Source organism: Cinclus cinclus, chromosome 1 (genome assembly GCF_963662255.1).
Source record: "Cinclus cinclus chromosome 1, bCinCin1.1, whole genome shotgun sequence".
Taxonomy (NCBI): domain Eukaryota; kingdom Metazoa; phylum Chordata; class Aves; order Passeriformes; family Cinclidae; genus Cinclus; species Cinclus cinclus.
In genome coordinates this window covers 42,390,470-42,415,983 of record NC_085046.1, presented here as the reverse complement: position 1 = coordinate 42,415,983, position 25,514 = coordinate 42,390,470, and the positions used below count along the sequence as shown (strand labels likewise).

Genomic DNA, 25,514 nt, shown 5'->3' with positions numbered 1-25,514 from the left:
TGCTCTGAAGCCATGAATAAACCTCCTCCATTTGTTGTGGCCAGTTCAGGTAAACTTCAAATAATTAACATGAAAATGTGTTGTATTTCTCTCAGCACCTGTGCCCACACATGCTGTACAACTGGCGGTACCGTGGAAGCTGTCACCCTGACACAGGTGGCTTAAAAACTGGCCTGAAGCATGACTCCAGCCCATCACAACTGTGTGCACAGCCTTAGCTTGGAGACAGCAGCTAATGGCCCAGCTCAGAACAGTCTGCCTGCGGCAGCTACAAAGACCCCTCTTTTGGAAACAGAACCTACCTCCTATGATCAAAGGCTGGAGAGTACAGCTAAGCTGCAGGGGCTGACAGTTGCAACTGAGAAAACCTTTCTGCTTTAAATTCATTTACTTTTTCCATTGGAGAGAGCAACACCTATGTAACTGTTCTGTAGACAAGTCCATGGAGATTTTCTGATCATCCTTTTAGTAACTTACAAGACAATCAACAACCAACTTAGCCGGCCACTCAATTGTCTCCTTACACAGCTTTCTCCACCCATGCTATGCCCTAAAATGAGGGAATGAAGTTTTAGGTGATTAGGAAGGATCATACCAGGGTACTATTAGCATACTGTCAGTTTCAAAGTCAAAAAGGAAGCACAGTAGTCACCACTCTCCACATTCCCTTCCTTACCCAGTATGACAGGAGCTAAACAGTGCTGTTTACAGTGTTACAGCATGAAACCATCCCGCCAAGCTTCCAGCAGAGCAGAAAACTGAGTTATATGCCTTCTCTTCCAAATTCCCCCGGTACCTGATGCCTACCCTACTTGCCGTCCAGGTAAAGTTCTTGTGAATGGAAGTTATGTCCAGATCATGGCATTCCAAAGGGAAAAAATGGCATGACAGTATGACAGTTATGACCCTAGAAGGAGCTGTGCCTAAGCACTAGTCTAATGCCAGAAGGTTCCTACTTCTCACTCTCCTCACCCTGATCCTAGTCCTGACCTAACCCTAGGCCCTGGGTTTCAGCCCTGGGACAGGTTAATACTCCAGGTTTCAATTACTGACATGAGAGTCCTGCTAGCAAGAAACCCTCACTAGGACAACCCAACTCACTTTGAAGACTGCTTGATTAAGTGACCTCACACATGGCTGGTGGCAATCTTGTACTAAGGAAAGTTTTGAGTATACAAGCACTGGTCTGTGAGACCCAAATACTACATCTTTAGTAACGCATCATAGAATAAAGACCTTTCTTTGGCAAAGGGAAGAATGAACAAATCCTGACCTGGGCTTCTCCTTGCCCTCAAGCCCTTTCAGATTAAACTGAGACAATGGCAATGATTTTGTTTGCCACGAAAAACATTTTTCCTCGTATTTCAGATAAACCAAGCATTGTCAGAACAAACCTAGAAGTGAAGCCACCTGAAAAAGCCTACAGGCACCCAGTGCTAAGCACAAGCAGAAGGAAGCATGGCAGCTCTTCTGTTTGCTGAGAGAAGGTCGTGACTGATGCTCTTGAGGCCCGTTCCACCAGCACCCCCATTTCCTGCAGGCACCTTCCGACCCGCGCTGCTTCAGCTGGCTCAGCACCAGGCTCACAGGAGACGCTGCACCCCCACAGCTCTTCCTTAACACGGCTCAACAAATAAGACGAGAACAACTTAAGGCCGGCCGGAACACATCACATACGCTGCCGCCCTAGCCTCTCCCTATTGCAGAGAAAAAAAAAAAAATAAACGAAACTTTTCCAGGGAACGGAGCCAGAGGGGGAAAAAAAACCAGGAGTCCACGAGGGCAGGTCGCGAGCAGAGCCGACCTGGTGTCACCGCGCAGCGCGCAGGCACCGCCACCGACTCCCGGGGACAGCGCGGTGCCGCCGGCCGGGCCCAGGATGTGAGCTCACGGCGCCGCCCCTTCCCCGCCCGCCCGGCGGCGCCGGTTCCGCCTCCCCGAGTCCCGCCTCGCTCCCTCTCGCCGCCTCCGGGGCCGGGGGTCCCGGCTCCGCCTGGGCCGGTGAGTTCTGCGGCGGGACCCGCGCCCGTGGGGCCGGCCCGGACGGCCGGGCCTGGGCAGCGGCGGCGGCCGGGCCCGCTCGGGGCGGGGAGCGCGGCCCTCGGGCCCGGGCAGCGGGGCGGAGCCGGGGCTGCGTGAGATCCGCGCTGCGTTTGTCCAGGCGGACGCGGGAGCCCCGGCGCGGTGCCCGCGGCCCGAGAAGGTGCCGCCATGGGGAACCAGCTGGCTGGCATCGCCCCCTCGCAGATCCTCTCGGTGGACAGCTACTTCTCTGACATCCACGACTTCGAGTACGACAAGAGCCTAGGCAGCACCCGCTTCTTCAAGGTGGCCCGAGCCAAGCACCGGGAGGGGCTGGTGGTCGTGAAGGTGTTTGCCATTCAGGATCCCACCTTGCCCCTGACGAGCTACAAGCAGGAGCTGGAGGAGCTGAAGATAAGGCTACACTCGGCACAAAACTGTCTCCCCTTCCAGAAAGCCGCCCTGTCCGAGAAGGCCGCCATGCTTTTCAGACAGTACGTACGGGACAACCTTTATGACCGAATTAGTACCAGGCCATTCCTGAACAACATTGAGAAAAGGTGGATCGCTTTCCAGATCCTCACTGCGGTGGACCAAGCGCACAAATCTGGAGTCCGCCATGGTGATATTAAAACAGAGAACATCATGGTGACCAGCTGGAACTGGGTCCTTCTAACTGACTTTGCCAGTTTTAAACCAACTTATCTTCCCGAAGACAATCCTGCTGACTTCAATTATTTCTTTGACACATCCCGGAGGAGAACATGCTACATCGCTCCTGAGCGCTTTGTTGATGGCAGCATGTTTGCCACGGAGCTGGAAAATATGCGGGACCCTTCCACTCCTTTGGTAGACTTGGCAAATAGCAATCAGCGAACAAGAGGGGAGTTAAAACGTGCAATGGATATCTTTTCTGCAGGTACTTGGAGCTATCAGGTGTTGTTTCTGACTAATACAGTCCAGAAGAGTACAGTACAGTATAGCTACAGAAGAACACAGTAGGCTACATCATTTAAGTGTATCACTATTATCTGAGGAGAGAAATCACAAACTATTCTAAATCACAAACTAATCTGTTATGGCTCAGCTATGCTCTAGGAAGGAGGTCCATCTACTATTGGCAGAGAAGTGTGTGCCTCATGGGGCCTGAAAGGAGAAACCAGTTCCGGGGCGCCTGACACAGCTTTCAGGATAATTTGGCAATGCTGGCTCTAGAAGCCCCTTCTCATTTTATTTTCCCCACAGGCACAAAGTGGGAGCAAAGTCCTGTTATGGTCCCATTCACAAATACTAGTTAGAGTTTGACTGTGGGAGACTGCCTTGAGTCTTGGCCTTGTGTTGAAAGTGTTGAGTTTAGCCCTTGTTTTTGGGTTTTTTTCTCCCCTTAAAGTGATTGAAAACATTAATTTAAAGAAAATTGTTACTTCATTTTACAAGTTGCTGCTATGGCCAACCTTCCAGGACACTCCACTGATAAAGCAGACTATTAGGAGCAAACAGCAGGAGCAGGTTCTTTGAAGAGAGACTGGTGTCATGTACACAGCACTGGGGTCTGTTTTCAGCAATCGTGTGAGTGAATATATGCTGTCTCCCAGCATCAGCTGTGGGAGCAGAAGTTATTTCTTTATTTTCTGTAACATGGCTGCTTAATTTTGGCTACTACCCCATCCGTGCTGACTTACCACACTCTTCTTCCACGTGACAGTGATGTGGGTTCCTTTTCTAGGGATGGATTTTCCTGCTGGCAGGTGGCTGAAGTCACTGCCTTATGTTTTCTAATTGCAAACTCCTCTGCTGTTGACATGCTTGAAATAAATTACTTGGAACACATTTCAGGAATCAAGTATAAAAGCCAGGTTTTGGAGCTTGAGATGTTACCTCTTTTCTTTATATTAATTTGGCAACTCATTTGCCTCATTTTTAATTGAGCAAACGCTTGTTTAGGGTTTGTTCTTGTCTGCATATAGAAAACAAAGTTAAAGTGTCTGTTTATATTCCTCTGACATCTTTGACTTCTTTTCTTTCTGTCCCAGGTTGTGTAATAGCAGAGCTCTTCACAGAAGGTGTACCCTTGTTTGATTTATCTCAGCTTTTGGCTTACAGAAATGGCCTCTTTTCCCCTGATCAAGTCCTAAACAAAATTGAAGACCGCAGTATCAGGGAACTGGTAAGGATGAACTACAGAATGAGAACCATCTGTGTGTTCTGTTTGCAGTTTATTTCACCTACTTTGGTAACAGATTGCTTGTTGTTTGGGTTTTAATGTTTTCGTATTACAAATGTCTAAACCTTTGATCTTTCTCTCCCGCTCCCTCCGACTTCTGCCTTTCTCAAGGTCACTCAGATGATCCATCGAGAGCCAGATAAACGTTTAGCAGCTGAAGATTATTTGAAACAGCAGCGTAACAATGCATTTCCTGAAATATTTTACACTTTCCTTCAGCCTTACATGGCCCAGTTTGCCAAGGAAACGTTTGTGTCAGCAGATGAACGTATATTGGTCATACGTAAAGATCTGGACAACATAATTCACAATCTCTGTGGGCATGATCGCACAGAGAAGGCCGAGGGAGAGACAAAAGAGAATGGTCTGGTTATTCTAGTGTCTGTGATAACTTCCTGTTTACAGACTCTCAAGTACTGTGATTCAAAACTGGCTGCTTTGGAGCTGATTCTTCATTTAGCACCAAGATTAAGCGTAGAGATTCTTCTGGATCGTATTACTCCTTATCTGTTACATTTCAGCAACGACTCTGTGCCCAGGGTGAGGGCAGAATCTGTGAGGACACTAACTAAAGTTCTTGCTCTCGTCAAAGAGGTGCCACGCAATGATATTAACATTTACCCAGAATATATTCTGCCAGGCATTGCACACTTGGCCCAGGATGAAGCCACCATCGTCAGACTTGCATATGCTGGTAAGAGGACGTCCAGTCAGAATTCCAAATCTTGAGCTTTTCTGTATTCTCTTAACTGTTTCTGTCAGTAAAACCCTCCAGAAGTCTCAGAAGTGACTGCAGGTAATGACACCTGTACTCACATTTCATTAGCTCTAATTGTTTCCTTAAAATGCCCTGTTGGAACTGAATAAATACAAAACTATCTTAAAGCATCTCTTTGTTGCTGGGCTGCAGAGCTGTTTTCCAACAAAATGAAATTGGATATGCGGGGGCTGAAATTAGATTATTTGCTCTGTAATAGACTGGCTTATACTGTAACATACATTTTCTTTAGATGTTATTCAGATGTGTGAGTTCTCCATGGTTCAGGAAGAAGCTTTGTAGTCATGCCCATGTTTGCTCTTTACTATGTACCCTGGTTTGCTATGACTAGCACATTTTCGGGTGTGTTGTTTTGGGTTTGGTGATTTTTTAGTTATAAATGAAGTTTCCAGTTGAAAATGTCTCAGGTGATGTTTTTCCTTTTTTTTTACTAAGTAAGTTGATAAAACTACTCATTGTAGACTTTGTATACCAAATGAATAGAACCAATTGCTTGTGGTCACCGTGATCACTTTAAATTTCAAATACATCGATATATTTAAAGGTAGTCTCACTGAGTTAACTTCTGTTACTATAGTACACTTTTGGAAGTGGTCAGACTGGTTACTGAAGAGAATTTGGTCTGGCTGCGAACAGGCTCCATTGGCATGTTGCTGTTGTTCTGGATGACACTCAGAACGGCTGCTTAAGTGGGACTTCTGCCTTGATGTTATTGTTCCTGTGCCAGCAGTGGCCTGACCCATATAATGCAGCCCGAGTTGCTTCAGCAGCTTCCAAATGTTTCGGAAGGGTGCCAAATCGTCTGGATAGATACACTGACAAATGTTCTAAAAGTGGATTCCAGGGTAACAAGTTGTTACTCCCTAGGATACATGTCCTGGTGTGGTGGCTTGTTGTTATTTTGTTGCAGCCTACTTATCTGGCAATGTTAGTCAATTCAGGCTATTTGGCCTTTACATTCTATCGAGTTATTTAGTCACTAAAGTGAGATTAAGTGGCCTTTAGGACTAGTTCTTGAAGCATTAAATTAGTCTTTTTTGCACGTATTATCCTAACATTAGGATTTGTCTACTTGTTTGCATGACAAAAGTACTGTGTGAGTTGATGTACTTTAGTAGCCTTGCTGGGAATCAACAGAAGTGGGTTGACCTGAACATCCTGTGTAATTTCAGTCCTGTTTGCCCATCGTGGCTGGTGTTGTCAGTGGCTGTAATCTCACTTCAGGGGGATCATCAGACTGGTGTAAATTGGTGAAGTAGAACAATTCTTAACCAGAATGCTTTCCTTTGCAGAAAACATAGCATTATTGGCAGAAACAGCTCTGAGATTTCTAGAGTTAGTACAGCTGAAAAATCTGAATATGGAAAATGAACCAAATGGTGAAGAAATGGATGAAACATCTCACCCTAGCGATAACTATGACACAGGTAATGTCACTTTTTGCCTGCTTATAATAGCAAATCATGGGCCAGAGCTCCTAGGTAACACTGATCTATCTCATCTCTCAAAGCTTAGCCTTCCTGTTGAATGGGAAGAATGTTTTGCCTTGACCAGTACCAAAGTGTGTTACAGCTTCATGCACAGACAGACACATCTGCTCTGAATATTGTGAGAGACAAAAAAAGGATATAAATGAGTATATTTTTCTTCTCCAGAGGTCCTCAATGTGATGACTGTGATGCTGGCTGCCTGGTTGCATATCCAGCTTCACTTCCAGCTTGCCTCATAATCAAGTCAGCTGCAAAAACACGCCTGTGTTGCAAATACTGCTTCTGTTGGATTGGGAAGCAGCGTTAGCTTTGGAAAACCCGTCAAATTCTAGCATAATCATTGTACTGTATTTTTCAGCCATTCTTCTTTTTCTGTCTCTCACAATTCTTGTCTGTTTGCCTGGCAAAACTAGATGTGTGGATGCCATTTGGCAGTAATATTGCTGTAACTTTGTGTTGTAACTAGTGCAGATAACGAGCTAAAATCCTAAGGATGAATTTTCTTTTCCTTTCCCTTTGGAAAGACACATGGTGATAAGTGACCTGCGTGACATCTGCAGTGCCTTTTAGTGTTGCATAAATTCCCAGAATAATGCTGGGCAAGTCTTCCTAGCTGAGAAGAACTTGTGGTTAAAAATGGTCGTTTCTCTTCTGGGCTAAGTAGCTCAATCTGTGACTAATCAGAGTTGGTAAATATGCTGCATGTATTCCATTTGGGGACAAGGCAATTATCTCAACTAGTTTCAGGATGATGCCTTAAAATAAAATAGCAATGAATCTACTAAAACCAAATATAAAAGATCCTCTTCAAATTCCTTCACATAGGGTACATGGGCATAGGGTACCCAGAATTTCTGAGGAGTGAGAGAGGAAGCTCCATCATATGGGCTGTGTTTCTAAGAAATGCTTTCCCCTATCCCTTGAGATAGCTTGGAGATGGAGGAAGTAATACAAGGAAGGAAGAAGCTTGACTCGGTCTCTTTACCCTTTTGGAAACCAAGGATGAGAAATTTGAACACAGGAGGCAGTTTTTTCATGTGACTGATAGACAGGATCATCATAGAAAGCAAATTAGCTGGACTTCTGACTGCAGGCAAATGATAATCAGCCCTCGAAACTGGTACAGCAGTAGTTGAGATTTTTCTTTGCTTGTTTGAGATCCTGCCTTGTACTTTTAAATAGTCTGCAGTGCATTAACAATGTGTTATTTCCATTTAATAGAATTTTTTTTTAATTGTGTCATGAAGTAGAAGCCATAGGCAAGGTCATCTTCAAATTTTTCATCAGTATTGTTAGGTTAACTGCAGAAATTTAATGAAATTGGAAGCACTCACTTTCTCAGGTGTTCTTGTATTCCTCTCTATATGCTTAATAAATGAATCTATCTACCTAACTAAAAAACATACTCATGATCTGTTGTCAGTTCACAAATTTTGAAATTCATAGTGAAATAAACATATCAAACCAAAATTGCCTCAAAGCATTTTGTTTACTGTGGTAACATTGCTGCTGGCTCATACTGATGCTTCTTCACATCTGCATGTCACTTATATGTATAAAATGAGTGGAATCATCTTATTGGAAGTTGCAACGAGTTTGGAATAAATTGATCTGGGTAAAAATGTCTCACATTTCTCTACTCTTTGGCATTGTCACAACCTGATGCTTAGCCTGAAGTCTTTGATAAGCCCTTGTTGGAACTGTTGAAGTTCTGTTGCATTTTGCCATGTTGGTGTTGTTCAGGATGACCTGTCACTGTAACTCCTTTAGCAGCAGGTATTACACATGCACATGGTGTTTCTCCTCTGCCAAAATGTTCATCCTGTTGTCCCTTGCAGAGTTGCAAGCCTTGCATGAAATGGTCCAGCAGAAAGTTGTGACTTTGCTAAGTGACCCAGAGAATATTGTGAAACAAACACTGATGGAAAATGGAATAACACGTCTGTGTGTCTTTTTTGGCCGTCAAAAAGCCAATGATGTTCTTCTGTCTCATATGATCACTTTCTTAAATGACAAGAATGACTGGCATCTTCGAGGAGCTTTCTTTGACAGCATTGTTGGTAAGTATTTGGTTTCAGCCAAACAGAGTGGAAAGAAAGTAATATTAATAAATTAATGATTTCCAGGATATGAAAAAATAAATCATATAGAAGTCCTTTCTTATAAAGATTTCTAGAATTTATAAGAGAATAAATGATTGGGTGGAAATGTTTCTTTAGGGAATGAAGATGAAACAATGTAGATACAAATGTATACTTCTTTTAGTCCAAATATTTAATACAAATAAGACTGGGGCATTTAAGTCTAGGGTAGGTTAACATTAAAAAACTGGAATTTAAATGCTTTTTTCTTCTCTGAGTCTCTGCTACAGCCACTAACTTAAAAATCTAAATTATGGCAAGTGATTACTAGGATTTCTGCAAACTTTATAGTAGATGCATCACTTCACATGTGCACACGTTCCCATTCACTTCACTAGATCTGTTCATATGATGAAAACTAGGCTATGGTTTATGGTTTATGCTAAATTATAACTGGAAAAGATTTTAGTGCCTTAAAACCTCACCTAAAGATTCCTGTCACTTCAGGATGCTTCATAACAATTTAGGAAATCTTAACAGTAATGACATCAGCTGTTATCTAATGCTCCATGTATGTTGGAAATCCACATGGCCGTTGCTGAGAGTCAGTGCTCAGGATTTGTGGGTCAAGAAAACTTTTCCAAGTGCAGTTCCTGAGAGCAAAAATGGTGTTTCGGGTGCATGTCAAGAGAAACAATCATGATCAAATTTTCAGTGGCGCCATTTTGGTAGCTTCACATTGCAGTGTGGCTGAAAGCCACAAAATGCTGTGCTGGCAAACTGCCAAGAGATGATATTGATAACTTCTCAGAAATTATTTAGAAAGACCAATGGAGCAACCAAAGCATAGGCCAGAGTGTCCTGACTTCTTGCAAAAGACATACAGACATGTGAGGCAATTAAGAGTAGAAGTGAAGAGATGTAACCTCTATTTTTAACTCCTCTCCCAATATCCATTCAAAAAATCCACAGAAGAATTCAGATTAAGTTCTGAAGTTATGTTTTTATTTTACTTCAAGCATTTGCACATCTCTAAAATTGAGCTCTCTCTATCTCTCTGTCTATATATATATATAAGTGCAGGCACTGCTTTCTGTGGCTGTGAGCAGATGCTCTTCTGTAGCAGTGGCACTGAGGGGATTTCTCATATCTGTGATATTTCTCTCTTCATCCTCCCTTCCTTTTAGCAAAGGACTGCAAAATCCAGCATTAAGATATGAACAATATATTGATTGTTAGCTTATCAAATTGGAGGTGATAAGTTATTTTATGTTTACTCTCAATTCTGATAAGAAGACATAGAGTATTCTGGTGTTTATCCATTTGCTTTGGATTTTTATGTGTTATTATGTTTCAGGTGTTGCTGCTTATGTTGGCTGGCAAAGCTCATCAATACTCAAACCTCTGCTTCAGCAAGGTCTCAGTGATGCTGAAGAATTTGTCATTTATAAAGCCCTCAATGCTCTTACTTGTATGTGCCAGCTGGGGCTCTTGCAAAAGCCTCACATTTATGAGTTTGCTTGTGATATCGGTGAGTTGGAATACTGGAGAATACTCTGTTTTTCTAGTAAAGAAAAGAAATCTCAGTACTACATAAAGCTACACTGTCAGCTATCTAGAATACAAACCTGCAGTTCTGTTTTAGAATCTAAAAAAAATTGTTGCAAGGACCTACTGCTAGTTGAACCATGTTAGTGCTCAGGACTCTAAAATAATAGTTTTGGTGGAACAAATTGGAAGCATTTTCTCGGATTTTGTATAGGGCAGCAGCAAAAAACATTCACTCCCAAAAACTTTCTGCCTTAAGATCTTTCCTTGGTCTTTACATGGCAACCTGTAAAAAAAATTACTGGTTGCTTCTGGTAGTCCATCAGGCACATAACTTGCATATACTTACACATTAGCCTTTGAAGATAAGACAATTCAGACAATCGTGATCCTTTCTTATTCTAGCTCAATACACCCTTGGTTGGAGAGTTGGTGTCTCCTTCTTGATCAGGCTTATCAATTTAATTTAGATGTGCCCAAGATTTAACAGCTATTTATGGAAAAAAGAAAAAACAACCAAATGATCTTTTAAGATGTAGTCTGCATCTTAATGTTATAGTTTTTAAAATGCACTCAGAATTTGGGGCAGATGGCCTGTGATTATGTCTCATGACTAGATACAGTGCCATGACAACAACTTCTTAAAGCCCACATAATTAGGGGGCTTCTGAGTCTCGTCATCTTAGAATATAAGTAGTGACTCTTCAAGGAAGAGAGGGAAAGCAGGAAGGAATAAAGTATTTACTGAAAAAGAAAAAAGTAAATCACCGGTTTTAGGATTCACTGTAATTGTTAGAATGTGGTTGAGATTTATTTCTGGATTAGTCTCCATTGCAAATCTGTAGTTGACAATTAGGAATTGAAATGAACAAATACGGAAAATATGTTTTTTGGCAAGATCAAGGAAATTGAGCAGCATGAGTACAGTGAAATTGTTTATAAATAATTTCCTCTGTATGAGTGTTTTAGCCTTGGTGCTCTGGAGGAGAGAAGGCTCAGTTTGGGAGTAATTCTATTAGAAGGAAATTACATCACAGGTTGCCATATGCAGGATGATCTCCTCTCTCCTCTGTGAGTGATATATTTTAACAGCCTATTTTTTTTTCAGCACCATTCCTATGTCACCCTAATCTTTGGATATGTTATGGTGCAGTTGGATTTATCACTGTGGTGGCACAGTATTTGAATATTGCTGATGTCTACTGCAAGCTAATGCCATACCTCCATCCGTTTATTACACAACCAATAATACAGGTAATACTTCCAGTAATATTAATGGGAATATTTCTGGACTAGCCATGATAAGTTTGTCTTGGTCATGGTCTGGCTATAAGGACCATATATACTTTTTTCCAATTAAGATTACAGGCAATTATAGATTTTTGATCTCTGGTGGTGGATTTGTAGAATGGCCTTTGCTTTCCATGTTTTAAAGACTGTTGGCTATAAAATTTGTTGCAAAGTGCAAAACATTTTGTTGCAAAGTGCAAAACAACAGGTACGATTTGGTTCAAGCCTTTTGTGCCTTGTTTATAGTCAAACTCTTGCAATATTGTGCTAGTTTAGAGAAGTGTAAAAGGCATGAAAAATTTTCTATGAAACAAGTGGGTTTATGTTCTGTGCTTTGATTTGCAAGACCAGTCTGTTAAATAGTGATTACCGTGCCTGTGATCTCAGCAGCACAGCTCCTGTATTTCAGTGCTTTGCTGAGGGTTGGGGCACAATGCTCAGTAAGAATAAAGTAATTTACTATCAGTGCATGTCCAGGAAAGACCTGCATGATGCTGATAGTATGATCATATAGGCATCTTTGCATACAACTTCAGGACCTTTAGACTGCACCTTTCAGGTGTTTTAATAGATAGATAAGAAATAATTGCATTGTACATTGAGAAATGCATCCTGTGTTTTGCTGTAAACCTTGCAGATGGGAACTTCACGATAATAACATTTTTCCTTGTTTGCATGTTCTTTGTGCTGTGTTTTAGACATTGATTGGTAAATTTGTCCTGTTCACTTCCTGCACCATGTTAGTATATACATCTTTTCTTCTTCATTTTAGTATACAAATCTTTTCTTTGCTATGCAACACTATCTTTAGCAAGCAAGTAGTGGGTAACATTGAGTTGGATTGTATTATTAAATCCTCACTCTGGACTAGTTTTGAAGTTGTTTTTCATGTAGACAGCAAGCTATGAGAAGGACTTTATAGAAAAGAGGGAAAGAGAATGGAGAAAGTCTGACATGACCAGCACAGATCTTACTTTCAACAAAGGAGACAAGTTGAATCTAGATTATTTGTACAAGTTTAATGGATATCATCAGGTTGATTGGTCTGTTGTTTTGAATTGCAGGTAGACAAAGAAATAGTCCTGTTAAGTGTACTTAAGGAGCCTGTCAGTCGTTCCATATTTGATTATGTCTTAAGATCAAAGGATATCACAAGCCTCTTCCGACACCTTCACTTGCGTCAAAAGAAGAGAACTGGAGCTCTCTCTGAGTGCCCACCCCCAGAGGACCCTGCCATTGCACAGCTGTTGAAGAAACTTCTCTCACAAGTAATTGGGTTTTATTTATACTTTAAAAGTCAGCCTTGAGACTCTTGGGCTCAGTACACCTCCACAAACCCTAACCTTGCAGTTGCTGCTGTGAGGGACTCCCAGTCTGAGGTTCTGATCCTCCAAGCTGTTAACTTCATTGATTTCAGTATAAGCTTGTCGGACAAATTGTTCAGAACTTAAAGAATTTTAAAAGATCTGCCAGATACAGAGACATACAAATACTACCTAAGTCTTTAAAAAATGGCTGTAAGTCTCAAACTTCTGATGCATCCATGATGTGGTAGCATTACGGAGCATTGCTGGATTAAGTGCATTGTGCTGGATAAAGGGAGTATGTATTTGTCAAATTGTGCTAAAAGCAAATGGAGCTGGAAAGTCCTGAAGCTTATGTGTGAAGAGGGAAACGTAAAGAATCACCCACCCAAAGCAGTGAGAACTGGGAAGAGAAAGGACTATAGCAGTGTGGGGTTTTTTTTCCCCTACAGCTTGTGGGCTGTGAGCATGGTCTAGGTGCAGCTAAACAGATTACACCAGATAGTGATCCAGCATTAAATTCTGTTCTGCCCTTTTGCTTATACTTGCCCCATTCCTTAGGAGGAAAGATATCCTTACACTGCACTAGCTTACATTATGTTTGTATGAGCAATGGACTGATACTTTGAATTCTGGGGATGTGTTCTGCACTTCTGAGCCAGACATTAATTTTACTTCTTCTTAAATTTTCATGCCTTGATGCATGTAATTGTTAAAAGAGAGTAATATTACCTTTTCTTTTATTCTGTAGGGGATGACTGAGGAGGAAGAAGACAAACTGTTAGCACTGAAGGACTTTATGTTAAAATCTAATAAAGCTAAAGCCAATATTGTGGATCAGAGCCACCTGCATGACAGCAGTCACAAAGGGGTGATTGACTTGTCAGCTCTGGGAATAACTGGGAGACAAGTGGATCTTGTTAAAACAAAGCAGGATTCTGATGACAAACGTGGTTAGTATATTTGCTGATCTCTATAGTTGAAGTCTAACTTTCCTTTCAGGGTGTTCACAGTAAATCAGCCTACATAATTATCACCATCCTTACCATCCTTACTGAGTTTGCAATAGGAAAATTACTGCTTCTGTTTGAAATGTGGGGTGGTGGAATGTTCTCTGATCATTGAAAACTGGGGATTTTTTTTCCCCTGAGAACATTTTGAATTATTTTGACTGCACCATGTGCAGTTGTTCAGCTGGTTGTAACAAACAGGACTCTAGTGACTCATGGCAACAGTGTAAATGTTGAAGGCTACATATCTGCTTTGTTTCCTCCCAACAAGTGCTAAGCTCTTTAACTGTGGAAATGCTGGGTGTTTTCTTGAGGTAGCCTGAAGAAAAATGAAGACTCCTAGGCTGGCACTGAGGACATGCCAACTGTTGCTCATCCAAGTACATGCTTTTTCACCCTAGGGTTCTTCAGCTTCCCATCCACTCCCATTTTACTTTTTTTTTTACCTGCTATTCTTTCAGCTCAAAAAAACCTCTTACATTTCTTGTTCAGATCTGAAATCCACTTGCTGCTAACTATTCCAGTTCTCTATATCCTCAAAATTCTTCTTTACCAGACAGTTTGAGCTATCTCTTTACTCTCTCAAGCTTGTAATTATCTCCTCTGTTACATCATTGGTAGGTGCTGTGTTTTTGCATAGAAAAATACAAAAATATCTATAAAGCCTACAGTTATTAACAACTTATTTCCACAATTAAGGTGTTTTGCATATAATTGTAAAGGAAAGCGTAGAAATACAGGATTTTTCATTTTTTTTGCATCCTTGAATCGGGAGTCAGCATGATTTAAAAGTTAGTGTATATGAAGTCTATACTTGAACTAATTTGTTTTACCCAAAGCTGTTACCCTTAGTCTTATGGCTTTAACTTCACTGGCTTTGTCCAAATTTAATTTTTACTTTTTTGTCTATATTTTACAGTTCTAAGTGACTCTAAAGGAATGCTGAACAATAAATAAATTTCTAACGTATTTGAATCTACAGGTGATGTTGCAATTATGACGGAAAATTGATTGTGTTTGACACTAACAATGATTTGTGTACTGTGCTGTTACAATTTCTTTCTTGATGTCCCTGCTTATTGCACGGTGGTTGGACTAAATGACCCAACCCTTCCATGATTCTATAAGAAAAATTTATGATATGGTGGAGTCTAATCCTGCAGCCTTCTAGATGTAAGCTTTCCCTCTAGTGAAGTGATTTATTACATGAGTCAGCTATAGGATCAAGAAGATGTGAACACACATGACAGGTTCTTTGGTTTCCCTCATAAATGCCTGTCAGCTGATCTCCACAACATAGCAGTAGGGTTTTCTCTGTACATAAATAACAATCTGGCATGTAAACATTAGACTTCCATGTAGTCTCAAAGTAATGAGTGATCCTGAGTGAATGTTGTAATGGTAATGTCAGTTTGTTGGGTTTTTTTTCTTCTCCTAAAACACCCCCTCCTTCCCTCCCTCCTTCCTTCCCTCCCTCCCTCCTTCCCTCCCTCCCTCCCTCCAAACTACTTATAGCTAGAAAGCATGTAAAGCAAGATTCAAATGTAAATGAAGAATGGAAAAGCATGTTTGGGTCCCTGGAACCAGCAAGCATCTCCCAGCCAATATCCAAAGGACATGGGCAAACTACTGATCCTGAAGCCATCCAAGCTGGGAAACCACTTCGTTCGGAGTCCTCAGCTGGCATTTGTGCCACCTTGTCCTCCTCTCCACAGGTATACCTGAAAAATACTGTGTTCTCATCTTTAACTGAAATTATTTAATTTTTTTAAAGTGGAACTATGGGGATGTGATGTTCTTGTTTTGTTCTGAGGTTATTTGACATTGGCCATGCTACTGGCTGGTGTCTTCAGCAGAGGTGCTGACCTTTAGTTCTTATTTTTAAAATAGGAACTGAGGGAGTAATGAAGGAAGTTTAGTCCCTGGAACAGAAGAGAACTAACAAATAGATGCTTTGCACAAACAGATGGCACTTTGTGGATTAGACAATTATTATGTAAACTTTTCTGGCAGGGAAGACTTTTCCTCAGCTTGCATGTCCTGATACATGTTGTGAGAAAGAAATATCATGGTTTTAACTTGGAAATCACAGCAGCATTTAGACATCCTGTACCTGTAATATTTAGTACTGGCTAGAGAAGGATAGGCTGGGAGCTCAAACATTCTTTTCTGTTTATCTTCTAGTTGGAGATTAACTTCTGCTAGCTTTAACTGAATGTGTCTACCCTGAACTATAAGGGAAAAATTTCACACTTTGATTTCTAAAGCCCAATGTAAATGAATTTGAGAGCTAACCTTTAATTCTGTAAGTCTTGAGAGCAATAACTGCCTCTGTAGCAATCACATTTATAGGTGTGCACAGCACATTACAGTTCCATTAGACAAGCTACAGAACAGAGTGGGCAAACAGGGTCAAATAAGTGAATGGTTAATCTTTTATAAAAATAATAATTTTCACTATTTTAAAGTGTCTTCATGCAAGCATTAATTTTTAAATGATAATTCATTGCTAATTGATTCAATAAAAAAGATTGTTTCCATTTTTATTCACTGTGTGTGACCCAGAAATCTTATGAGGGGGATTTATATGTGTGTAGAATATAAAACATATATTTTTAAGGGCTGATTTCTTACAGGCATCTGATGGAGCAGTTGTCCAGCCCAGGAAACCGACCCTGCAGGCCCTGAGCAGCACAGTGTCCCCATCTGCACACCAGCTGCGCATCACCACCTGCAAAACTGAGCTGCAGCATCTGATCCAGCAGAAGAGAGAGCAGTGTAATGCAGAGAGACTTGCCAAACAGATGATGGAGAATGCTGAGTGGGAGAGCAAGCCCCCACCTCCAGGTACATCACAGGCCACTGAGGTTATTAGCTAAAAAGTTATATATATATGTATATATGTGTATATATATATATATATATATATGTGTGTGTGTGTGTGTGTGTGTGTCTGTGCATAATTTGAGTCAAGATATTATCCTTTCATGGAAGAAGTGCAAAGGATGAGGAAAAGAGGAGATTCTTGGTTTACTGTGCAGAACAACTATGACCTAGCATCTGATTTAGAATTGAGCAAGTAGGCTTTTGCCTTTAATATTTAAAATGCCTTAACACTGTTTTCAGTGCTGTCTGTGCTTTGTAGTTCTAGTGACTGTATCCTGATATAGTTAGTGGATGGATCTAGGGAGACTTGCATGCTCTTAATTAGATTGTGGTTTTGTTTTCCCTGTAGGATGGCGTCCCAAAGGGTTGTTGGTAGCTCACCTTCATGAACACAAGTCTGCGGTGAATCGCATTCGGGTCTCTGATGAACACTCCATTTTTGCCACTTGCTCAAATGATGGCACAGTGAAGGTCTGGAACAGCCAAAAAATGGAAGGAAAAACCACTACAACCAGGTAGCTGAAAAGCCTGTGGTATTTGGAGCTGCAATTTTAGAGTGAAAAATAAAGTAGAGCAGGGAGCAAAATGCCAGTCACTGTGGGTGTATTGGAAATATCAATAAGGAGATATATTGGTGTTCCTCTTGGCTTGCATCTATAATATTAGATTGCTGTTTCAATTAGTTAATAAAAGAAAAAATGCAAAGGGATTGCTTTGTAGCCATAATTGCAGGCTTTTTAATTTAATTTCTTTACATATATAAATATATTCTGGTGTTGTTTAAAGCCAACACTGCCTTTTTTGCTTTCTCATTTTGGAGCAGCTAGAAAATGTTATTTTCAGAGCTCTCTCAAGAGCCATTGGTTTTAAGTAGGTGTTTAAGAGAAGTAATTCTTTTGTAAGTGCCACCAAAAATAATCTTTTTGTCTCCCTGTATTTCTCTCTGTACCGTTTAGATCAATTTTGACATACTCTCGGATTGGAGGACATGTAAAGACACTTACATTTTGCCAAGGCTCACATTACTTGGCTATAGCTTCAGATAATGGTGCCATCCAGCTTCTTGGTATTGAAGCCTCAAAGCTCCCTAAATCTCCTAAAATTCATCCAATACAAAGCAGGTATGTACTTAAAGCAGTTAAATTTCACCACACACAGAGCTCAAGCTGTTAGTATATTCCTCAGATAGACCCTTAAATTTGCTCTAGGCTTCCTGCTGGCTGAGCCCAGACTGCACTGGAAGGCTGTAATCCATGTTCTTATCTTGCTTCATAAAGAAGGGTTAAAAGGCAACTGTACAGAGCTGACAATTCTTAGCTGGCTGTAGCATATTTGTACTTCCTGTGTCACTGAACACATTATGAGCTTGAAACAGCCATTCTGAATAGTTCTCAGTTGTTTTATTTATGTACTGGAGTTGGTTAGTGCATTTGTCACAATTGTAATATTTACAAAGTGATTTTGAAGGTTCTTTGCAGATGTACAGCATGTGATCTGGCTTCAGACCTGCAATTTTTCCTCCTAGGCTCTTAATGTGATGATGTGGTAGAGATATGGGTAATGGGATACTATTTAGGAGAGTCTTTGGGCTTGGTTTAGCTCTTTCTTACTTTCTTACCTCCATATGAGCAGTGTTTGAATATTTCTCACTGAAACTACAGCTTAATCTTCCAGTTTGAGTGAGAGATATATCCAGGCCTCAGAAAGTACTCACAGTACTGCTGGTGGGGTCTCACAGGTGTGGAGCAGAGAGGGGCAATCAACTCACACAGCCTGCTGCCCACACTTTTGTTTCTTCTGTTGTGGCTGGCTTTTTTGGTTGTGAGCCCACACTGCTGGATCATGCTGAGCTTCTCATCAGCCAACACTCCCAGGTCTTTCTGCTCAGGGCTGCTCTCAGTGTATTCTCAACCCAGCCAGTATTTGTGCTTGGGATTGCCCTGACCCAGGGCACAGAGCTTTGTTTATGTTTGCAAAGGGCTGCTGACAACCTTGCAGGATCTATCAGCACAGAGATTTGAGAGAGCATAAGCATCCGTTGTACTAAAATCAGAAAGCTGTTTCTGGGAGATGCCTTAAGAAGTGACGCAGAGAGGAAAAAGCTGCTCGGCATAAGCTGTGCGAAGGAGTCTTAAACTTGGAGGGAGTCATACCTGTGTCTAAATTAGTTTATTCGTTTAACCCAGGTCATTAGATCTGAAGGATGATGGCTGTGTGGTAGATATGCATCACTTCAATTCAGGAGCCCAGTCAGTACTGGCCTATGGAACAGTTAATGGATCTCTGGTTGGATGGGATTTGCGATCCAGTAGCAATGCTTGGACACTGAAACATGATTTGAAGTTAGGCCTCATAACTTCATTTGCTGTGGACATACACCAGTGCTGGCTATGTATTGGTAAGCTTGTATTTCTTATTAGTTTCTCTCTCTTCCCTGCCCCCCTCTTCTTTATGGTTTTCTCTTACAGTAACTACAGCTCAAGCTTTTGCTTGATCTGATTTTACTAGCACATGCTTCTCTCAAACAAGAGGAGAGAAATATTTTCTCATCTATTTTTGGGAAGCCTGCTAAGTACTTGAGGCTGAAGACCATTTCCCTAGGAAGAGAGCACAAAGATAAGCACCAAAACTCTTATGTATCCCTCTGACTAAGGAGAGCCTTTTCTCACCAGGAACAAGCAATGGTACCATGGCGTGCTGGGACATGAGGTTTCAGTTACCTATCTCCAGCCATTCTCATCCTTCCAAGGCCCGAATCAGACGCCTGCTCATGCATCCTGTCTATCAGTCCTGGGTAATAGCAGGTAAAAGATGTCTTAAACTCACCTCACAATTGCCAGAAGTTGTGATTAAAGCAGCTTTTCTTTCAGTTTCTGCTTCAAGCCCTGGTTGGAAGTTGAAAAGAAAAAAAAATAGGGTTTATCCATTGTTGAAATGAGAGACAGCCTTTACAGTTCTCGTCTCCTGAGCATTGCAGCTCTCATGAGGGGTCCTTCCTGTGTGCAGTCTACCCCTTCCCTTTTTAAGGACAAAATGTTACAGAAGATTAAATTCAAACTCATGACATATATTGAAGCTGATGGGAAATCTGCCACCACCTACTGTAGAGCAGACACTGAATTCCAATTCCCTCTTCAGTCTAAGCCAGCTGTGTCATGGGTTAGAACTTTTGGAAATCTCCAAGATTCCTCATCCAATATGCTTACAGCTGCTTCATCCTCACTGCATGTGGCACTGTCATAGGTAGACTTTTATAAGTTTGTGTCAGGAAGACATTCTGAAATGGACAAGTACCTTAAACTAATCCTACAATAACAAAATCTATCAAGTTGCTGTAAAATCAGAGTAATTTGAGTTTCGTATTTTACTTGCTTCTTAGGCTTCACTTCCTATTTTGAGTTATTAACTACTCTGGGAGATAAATTTCTTGAAAAAACATACAAATTAAGCAAATTTCACTATGCTTTCCAATTTATTTCCCCCCTGTGAAAGACTAAATGAATGACAAAGTTCATAATTTTGGATTATTATTAAAATGTCCTTACCTGCTAGGTTCCTGCCAGGATTGCAAGCAATCCCTTGAACAGAATTCTTACCTATCCACATGAGTGTGGAACTTCATTGTAGCTACTGAACTCTGTAACTTTGGATTGTTTTCTTACTTGCGTAGGAGTATTCTCCAAAGTCCCTGATGACTATGCTGAGCAAACCATCTATCCTTCTCAAAGAAGGCTGAGAAATTATCTAGGGAGGAAACTGAGGGTTTTATACATTTTTAAAAGGGTTGGGAATTAAATCATGTTTCCTTTAAACTTAAATCAGGCACTTTTAAGTATAGTGAAGCTGCTTTCAAACAGTAAAACCAAAGTACTAAAGCAAGACTAACACAAATGCTGCAGGGAGCAGAGAATGTCTCTATGTCATACCCTCTGTGTAATGTCAGTAAAGCAAACAGGAGACAACCAACCTGTTTTGTACTTTTTGCACTGGCTTTATCTTTCCCGTAGCTGTTCAAGGCAACAATGAAGTCTCCATGTGGGATATGGAAACTGGTGATCGACGCTTCACTCTGTGGGCCAGCAGTGCACCACCTCTTTCAGAACTGCAGGTCTGGTCTCTTTCTTTTCCAGTTTCTGTTGTGTAGCCAGGGTTAGAACAGCCTTAGTCTCCATGCTGTGCATCAGTACTAAGCTTGCCCTGGGATTAATTTTGTCATCATAACTGTTTACTTGTCAGAATTAAATCCCCTTTGTAGAACAGCAGTGTAACCTGAATCTTCATTGGTACCTTCCACTGTCCCTGTAATGTACTTGTAACACTCACTTGTTATACTCACTCACGTTCTTGGAAAACCAGTGATCTGGTCAAGCTTATAAAGATTATGAGAACACCAAAATTCATGGTGTGGCATCTTGTACTTATTTTTACTTGCTGTTCCTGGGGCTATGCATACTTCCGTAAGCACCTGCTCTTTTATACATTCTGTCTGTATTATAATGCCACTAGTACACTTAACTGCTAGTTTAAAGCATGAAGTTGGTCTTCTTCTGGGACTTAACTGGGAAAGGAGCAGTCTGGAATATCATTCATAAGTGCATAGATGAAAACTACCACAGCTGCTTCTATAAATGTTGTAAATTCATATCTGGAATCTACTTAAACCAAAGTTTGTACATGCTACAAGGATTGCAGGTTGAGTTCATTTCAGTCTTGCCCTTTTTTACACAGGGAGCTTCATGATCCAAGATAGTTTTCTGTTGTATATCTGTCCTGTAATGCCTTCATAGTCTAAAAATTTAAACATCCATGTGCTTTTCAGTAGGATTTGCCTGCCTGATTATTTTAAAAATAATTTCTCATAATTGAGAATGTAATTTCCAACAATAAAAAAAAGAAAAAAAGGATTACTGAGGGTTAACTCTGTTGCATTGCTCTGTAAAGTGTAAGGGAGCAATTTACATTCATATATTAAGATGTGACCCATTAAAGTAACTTGGCATTTCCCAGAAAGATTTGGAAACTGGCTGGATGAATGTGGCAAGGAATGCATTCCCTTTCTGAGGCATGGTGACAGCTATTGCTGATAAGTTGTTTTTATATTCTCTTTTTCCTGCTAGCCTTCTCCTCATAGCATCCATGGAATATACTGTAGTCCAGCTTCTGGTAATCCCATATTACTGACAGCAGGCTCAGACATGAAAATAAGGTAATCAAACTAAACAACTTTCTTGTTAGTCACCCTCCCTTCCACCCCTGCTGGTGTACTAAATTTTGCCAAGTGTTGCCTAAGTAATCTCTAAGAAGCCAAAACAGTAATACTGAACATGTGTTCATTAGTAAACATCAGTGAGTTGAGGAGATTCTTCTCAGCAAAAGGACTGCAGAACTTGGTGCTTCTCTGAAGCACAGTGTGCACTCAAACACAGAGTGTATCCTTCTGTAAAGTTCTTCACAGGCTCCATGACAGAAACCAAAAAATAACTCATATGTGAGCTTGATTTGAATGTAGATTTCTCTGCATCACTCCCTTCCACTAAGTGTAGAAAGCAGATAGCATTGTGCCCACTCATTTTCATCATAACAGCAAGATCACTTTTAAGCAGCTGTTTTAGGATGATAAAATTGAACATCTCACCTTGATTTTGTTTCTTCATGTTTAGGTTTTGGGATCTAGCCTACCCTGAGAGATCATATGTTGTTGCTGGAAGTTCTAATTGCCCATCTGTTTCCTACTACAGGAAGATAATTGAGGGCACAGAGGTGGTTCAGGTATTTTGCTTTGTTTGATAGATACATATTCTGCCTGCCTTTGGATGACCCTATGGATTATATTCATTTCATGATGTCTTTAGTTATAATTCGCTCACTCTTTGTGGATGGTGTCAGTGTTGCATTTTTGGGCAATTGGGAAGAAGTTACATTAAAAGAAAAACATAATTTGTTTTTGACAGAATTGGACTCACCAAATAGTATTTACATGCAGAAGCCAGAGTCATATGTTCCTTTTGGGATATTGAAATTTAGACTTTTAACGTTTTTCCTTTCATCAGTGTTTGAAATGTCTTTTGAGTAAGATCTTAGCAAGGCAATGTGAGATACGCTGGCACTGGGATAATACAGTAGCTGCATGCTGAAGTTTTTGCTACATCCTTCAGAGTGACTTTGGGAACTGGAGGTGTTGCTAGTTGTTAAATAGCACAATGCTTTGCTTCAGTCCAACAAATTGAGTGCTACTTCAAAGGTGGCTAAAACAAATCAGTAGGGGTCTGCCCAGTGCACTGCTTTTTTAGTGTTTCTTCTCAAACTAGTAATTTACATTCATGCTATTGAAGCAGTTTTCATAAAAGCTTTTGGAAGCCAGGATGTATGTGTTCCTGTAACTTTCTCCCCCAGTTAGAATATCAAATCTTAGTGTCATTGAAATAAATATGAGAAAAAAAAAACCCATTGTTTACCTAATCATAGAGCTGTAATATCAGTTCAGTTTAAGACTTAGGCTGCTTGTGATGAAAAGAAATGAACCAAGGAGTAATCCTGAAAAAACTGTCAAAGGGTGTGAGGTTGTGTGGTTGGGCATTTTTGTTTGATTGTTTTTTTGGTTTTTTTTTGGTGGAAGAGGTTTTGCAGTCTTCTTACACTGACAACCTAATATGGATAACAGTCTCTCTGCAAATGTTCACCCTTTCTCACTTTGTTTTTATACAGGAAATTCAGAACAAGCAAAAGCTGGGGCCCACTGATGAGACCCCTCGAAAGGGTCCAGAGTCTCTCCCAGTTGGGCATCATGATATTATCACAGATATTGCGACTTTTCAGACCACACAAGGGTTTATAGTAACTGCATCAAGAGATGGGATTGTTAAAGTGTGGAAATAAAAATTGTACTAATATATACTATGTAAATATTTGTAATAAAGAAATAGTGTTATAATGAAGTTTTCAAGGACTGTTTCCAGTTAATGGAATGGAATGGACTTTAAAAACTACAAAGTAATGATAAAATCAGTTACCTGTACCCTACTTTCCTGTTGACACACTTCCTAATCACTTCTTACATTAAAGCTTTTTGATATCCATAGCATTTCCTTGAAATATCAGGGTATCTATGAAGTCACTTAGATTGCTTTTGACCACATTGTTCTTCAAGAACCTTTCAGAAAATTATTTAAGGATGTCCCACATGAAACATTCTGAATGTGCACAAAGCAAAGAGCTGGTGTCTAACTGCTCCTGTGTTGATCTGAGAAATTAAATAAGAACCAGTGCACTGATGTCCCTGTACATTCTAATAACTATAATAAAGTCCACTTGAGCTTCCCTGTTTGGTACTTGGGTTTCTTTATGTTCATGGTTCCACTGCAGTGATTCCACAGTCTCAGCTGCCAGAGCCATTGGGCTGTTCATTGTCATTTGAGATCAGCTTAGTGTTCTGTCAGTTTGTCTTTCCTTTGACAGTTGTGTCCTTGATCCCCAACTGTGCCTTGCATCCAGCTTGCTTTAAACTTGGCTAAGTCTAAGGCTAAGCTCTGCTGTCCTGGGGACCTAAGGACAGCTGCACAGCTGCACTGTAGACATGCAAAAGGGGGAAAGAAAACAAAATTATATTCAATAATATTTATCAAAACTCTTACATCTTAGAGAATACTATTAGTAGCATGGACTTTTCAACTACAAACTGACTGTTCCCTTTAAAACTAAAATTATACCACATTGCTGACAATTGCAATTAGACAAGTTTTGGTGAAATATTTAAAAGAAAGACAAGGGGAATGGAGGGCGCATGTGAAAGGCATGATATTTGCAGTGAGGTTTTCCTCTGGATTTGTGTCAATAGAAACTTTGTATCCTCAGATTAGGCCTGAAGCAGAGCTTGCAAAACTTTAAAGGGAGTCTGAAGCAGCAGAATCCCCTCAAAAGGAGGCTTGGATTTTCTTACCAGAAAGGCAATTCTATCTGTGCTAAAGGAAATTACAGAGACTGGAAAGGTGGAGAGCACAATCATGAAAGACTCCATTTAACTACCATGAGGATGATGACATCCTACTGCTGTGTGACATTTAAGCAAGGATAATGTTTCCAGATAACACATTCACAGTGACATGTTGAAGACTAGTGTGAGGTAAAGGAAACCTTCCAAAATTCGTAAGTTACGCTAAAATGGAAAACACAGAAAAATAAACTTTGGAAACCATATATAAAATACAATACAGAAAGGCAAAATATATTCTCAGGAAAACATTCTGCAAGACGTAAAAACAAGTAATAAACTCCTTTCCAAAGATATTGGGAACGAGAATCTGACAGTTTCTGTTTGGCCAATAATTGAGGAAGGCGTAAAAGAAGATTTCAAACAAAACAAGGCCATGGCAGATAATTAGAGGTGTACTTTGCCTGTGTTCACCATGGAGGAATTCAGAGGAGCTCCTATGCTGAAATCCTGTCCCTTTTCTGCACATGAATGTGTTGTGCCACAGGTTCTCTTTGCCTGAAACATCTGCCAGGTTGGAAGGAGAGATTTAAATCAATAGTAAATTGCCAAGAACAGAAAATTCTCATCTAAAAGACTATGTGTTTTAAAGGGCATCAGGAACGAAACAGCCAAACTGCTAAGTATGGTTTGGAGCCTCTTGCTTAAAAGTGTTAAGTAAGTTACTTGGGGCATATGGAACAAAAAAGTGGCTGCAAAAATTTTACATAAGGATTTCATTATGGTGGATGGTGGAACAATCCCATGTAAAATTAAATAATTTGTAGGTAAAAATGGTGTACATGGTAAACACAGCCCACCCTGGACTTTATGTTTATAATGAAGAGTGCTGAATGAGTCCTGAATAAATAGTACTATTCAGGGGAAAAAATGCTGGAATTATAACAGACAGTC

At 40.5% G+C, this 25,514-nt stretch overlaps 1 protein-coding gene across 2 annotated transcripts; it reads left to right on the top strand.

Annotated features, from left to right (window-relative positions):
- The first annotated feature begins 1,559 nt into the window (after positions 1-1,559).
- PIK3R4 (phosphoinositide-3-kinase regulatory subunit 4) lies at positions 1,560-23,904 on the top strand. Of its 2 annotated transcripts, none has more exons than XM_062509210.1 (19): positions 1,560-2,941; positions 4,056-4,189; positions 4,358-4,940; positions 6,317-6,451; positions 8,353-8,574; positions 9,953-10,126; positions 11,252-11,397; positions 12,498-12,701; positions 13,489-13,690; positions 15,263-15,462; positions 16,384-16,594; positions 16,983-17,148; positions 17,590-17,754; positions 18,820-19,031; positions 19,306-19,437; positions 20,650-20,741; positions 21,751-21,839; positions 22,294-22,402; positions 23,339-23,904. In XM_062509210.1, exons 1-19 carry the CDS (start codon positions 2,212-2,214, stop codon positions 23,507-23,509), a joined length of 4,077 nt encoding a protein of 1,358 aa, XP_062365194.1. In that variant the 5' UTR covers positions 1,560-2,211; the 3' UTR covers positions 23,510-23,904. The 2 variants fall into 2 exon arrangements, with proteins under 2 accessions (XP_062365194.1, XP_062365184.1); XM_062509200.1 differs by having other exon boundaries at positions 20,641-20,741.
- The last annotated feature ends 1,610 nt before the right edge of the window (positions 23,905-25,514 follow it).